The 3,747-nt window shown below is 43.2% G+C and overlaps 1 protein-coding gene across 1 annotated transcript; it reads left to right on the top strand.

The window, feature by feature from the left end:
* The first annotated feature begins 1,012 nt into the window (after window positions 1-1,012).
* LOC138974656 (small proline-rich protein 3-like) lies at window positions 1,013-3,026 on the top strand. Its single transcript, XM_070347379.1, has 2 exons — window positions 1,013-1,024; window positions 2,181-3,026. The coding sequence occupies exons 1-2, from the start codon at window positions 1,013-1,015 to the stop codon at window positions 3,024-3,026; spliced, it is 858 nt and encodes a 285-aa protein (XP_070203480.1).
* The last annotated feature ends 721 nt before the right edge of the window (window positions 3,027-3,747 follow it).

Genomic DNA, 3,747 nt, shown 5'->3' with positions numbered 1-3,747 from the left:
GAGAGCACGTGTTGAAATATCGACCAGGTTGTGTCCTGTCCCGGGTCTACCTGAATATGCCCACCAAATTTGAAGCAGATCCATCGAGAACTTTGGCCGTGCATCGCGAACTCACACACAGACACACAGACACACAGACACACAGACACACAGACAGACACAAGTCGTATATATATATATATATAGATATTTATTACCAATGCAGTGCCCCATATGGCTTTTTGACCAATCAGGACGGATTCTAGGTGACCTGTTAAATGTTATAACGTTCAGGCAGGGACCCTTTTTGTTTATCAAGCTAAAAATTGACAAAACAAAGTAAAAATTTAAATCAACAAGATCAGCGTGATTTATTCTACAGAATGACACTTCAAATGCTGTCAGATAATACTCTCTTTATCTAAAAAAAAAATACCGATAAGCGAGTTTTGTCGGTGGGTGCTTTACGGAACAGCAAGGTACCGCCCATCCTCTGAGTGTGAAATGCCGACCAGCTCACTTGAACTCTAAATTACCTAAGTTCGAAAAATCAAGTGAAATTGCACTCGCGTTACGCCAAATGTATCTTTACGTCATTTCCCATCCGTCTTGAGTCGGTTCGAAATCTGTCGCTCTCTATTCAACAAGAAAAAGCGACGCAACCGAAACGCATGTTGTACATGGTTTATCTTGTGAGATTGTTGTGTGTCAAACGCATTTGATCTGTGAATATTCATTACGTCAGGAGTATTACTCTGATTGGCTGACCCAGGTCACGAGAATTCTTTGACTGACAGGCATAATCTGCTGACTTTCAATTGTTTCTTTCACAATTTCTGATGTTTTAAATTAACTTTTATATATATATATGTTGTCATTATTGTTGCTTGTTTTCACTCATAACCAGCTGGGGAATAAATAACACTGTTGCCCATGTAACAAATTGAGGCAAAACGTGGATTGTCAAAGTATAAGCCAATGAGGCTGATTGTTTGATGTGTGGAACAATCGCGGCTTTGGATTCGTGTTTTCGATGACAACGAGTGTAAGCATTCACTCTCAAAGACTCAATCAAGGTTGATGATTATACCGCTGCGACTCATGGTCAATTTGCAAAGTATCTCTGTAATCGCAAAATCCACAACGAAAAGTAATAAAACACTCGAAAGAAAAGGAATATGCTCAAAACTTACTGAAGAAGATGGAAGCTCAGTGCATGTTCGGTCTGGAACAAAATCGACGAACTAGTTACGTTCGACGTCACAGACAAGAATGACGTGTTATCACGAACTTCTGACACGTTAATTGGGGCCTGGAAATACCCCCCGCGGGTTAGGGGGAAGAATTTACCCGATGCTCCCCAGCATGTTGTAAGAGGCGACTAACGGATTCTGGATTCTATTTCTCCTTTTACCCTTGTTAAGTGTTTCTTGTATAGAATATAGTCAATTTTTGTAAAGATTTTAGTCAGGCAGAAAATGTAAGAAATGTTAAGTCCTTTGTACTGGAAACTTGCATTCTCCCAGAAAGGTAATATATTGTACTACGTTGCAAGCCCCTGGAGCAAATTTTTGATTAGTGCTTTTGGGAACAAGAAACAATTGACAAGTGGCTCTATCCCCTCTCCCCCCTTACCCCGTCGCGATATAACCTTCGTGGTTGAAAACGACGTTAAACACCAAATAAAGAAAAAAAAAGAAAAGGGCCTGGAAATTGCATTCTAAAAATTACGTTCAGAATAGGGATTCCCATTACATTGTGTTCTTGCGGGAACCTTTGGTCATCCAAAATGATGACAAAAACGATGTTTGGTGGCTTGTTGTAAGACCAGCTTTTTTGTTGGTCCTCGGGGACTATATGTGGCCATTTCTGCGAAAAGGGACATTGTTGATCTAAGCTTCTGATTGGAGTAACGCGGGGTCAAAGTTAGAGCAAAATGTAAACAAACGTTGTTGTGCTGACTGACGCCCACTTCAACTTAGTTCAAGTCGAATTTCTAAAAAGTTCAATGATTTATCAGCGATAGCATACTGAACAGCAATACAAAGTAATGGAAAATAGTCTTGGGATCAACATTACAAACTTCTAAAAATGTGCCTGAGCATCGTCCATCTGTTATACCTGATCATCGTCCATCTGTTATACCTGACCATCGTCCACCTGGTATACCTGACCAACGCCCATCGGTTATACCTGACCAGCGGTCATTTGTTATACCTGACCAGCGTCCATCTGCAATATCTGACCAGCGTCCATCTGCTGTACCTGACCAACGGTCATCTGCTATACCTGACCAGCAACCATCTGCTTTACCTGACCAGCGGTCATCTGCTATACCTGACCAGCAACCATCTGCTTTACCTGACCAGCGTCAATCTGTTAAATCTGACCATCGTCCATCTGCTATACCTGACCAGCTGTCATATGCTGTACCTGACCAGGGTCCATCTGTTATACCTGACCAGCGGTCATTTGTTCAACCTATCCAGCATCCATCTGTTATACCTGACCATCATCCATCTGCAATACCGTACCAGCTGTCATCTGCTATATTTCACCTTGGTCCATCTGTTATACCTGACCAGCGTCCATCTGTTATACCTGACCATCATTCATCTGTTAAACCTGACCAGCTGTCATCTGCTATACTTCACCTTGGTCCATCTGTTATACCTGACCAGCGTCCATCTGCTATTCCTGACCAGCGTTCAACTGCTATACCTGATCAGCGTCCATCTGCTATACCTGACCATCGTCCATTTGTCATACCTAACCATCGTCCATCTGGTATACCTGACCAACGCCCATATGTTATACCTGACCAGCGGTCATTTGTTATACCTGACCAGCGTCCATATGTTATACCTAACCAGCGTCCATCTGTTATACCTGACCAGCGTCCATCTGTTATACCTGACCAACGCCCATCTGTTATACCTGACCAGCGGTCATTTGTTATACCTGACCAGCGTCCATCTGTTATTCCTTCCCATCGTCCATATGGTATACCTGACCAACGCCCATCTGTTATACCTGACCAGCAGTAATTTGTTATACCTGACCAGCGTCCATCTGTTATACCTGACCAGCGTCCATCTGCTATAAATGACCAGCGTCCTTCTGTTATACCTGACCAAAGTCCATCTGCTATACCTGACCAGCGTCCATCTGCATTGTCACCTACTTCGATAGCTTCTTCGGATTTACGTGTACACACAGCGTCCGGGTTTACCGCTTCGATTCTCAACCCTAGTTTCTCATGTTGGTAACAACTGGCTATTTGTTTATCAGATGTGTCGTTGTTCCACATTAAACGATGCTAGAATGCAAGGTCGCAATCATTTGGTTATCAAATCAGGTTGTGTTCTTTTTTTCCATCACCTTTTTCCGCGCAAACTGTTTTGCGCCATTTCTTCAGTTGAAAATAAACTTCCGACTGGGCGGGACCGCCAGCGGAAGCGCAACTCAATTTCTGATTGGACAATGATGCTGACGCCCACTTGACCCCCACTACAATGTCAAGGTCGGAAAGTCGTGAAAAAGAAAGAGAGAGAGAAACAGAGAGAGAGAGAGAGAGAGAGAGAGAGAGAGAGAGAGAGAGAGAGAAACAGAGAGAGAGAGAGAGGAGGGGGTTCGCAGTGAATGTCCACACAGCCTGGGCTGGCTGACACTGCTTGTGACCTATTTTCAGAATGTTCCGTAATTGTGCAATGACGTCATGTGACGTCAAATGACTTTTTCCTTGCAAAGCGTATGGAATGGCTGCTA

Source organism: Littorina saxatilis, linkage group LG8 (assembly GCF_037325665.1).
Source record: "Littorina saxatilis isolate snail1 linkage group LG8, US_GU_Lsax_2.0, whole genome shotgun sequence".
NCBI lineage: Eukaryota > Metazoa > Mollusca > Gastropoda > Littorinimorpha > Littorinidae > Littorina > Littorina saxatilis.
Note: the sequence above shows the minus strand (reverse complement) of the source record. Positions and strands in the feature narration are given on the sequence as shown.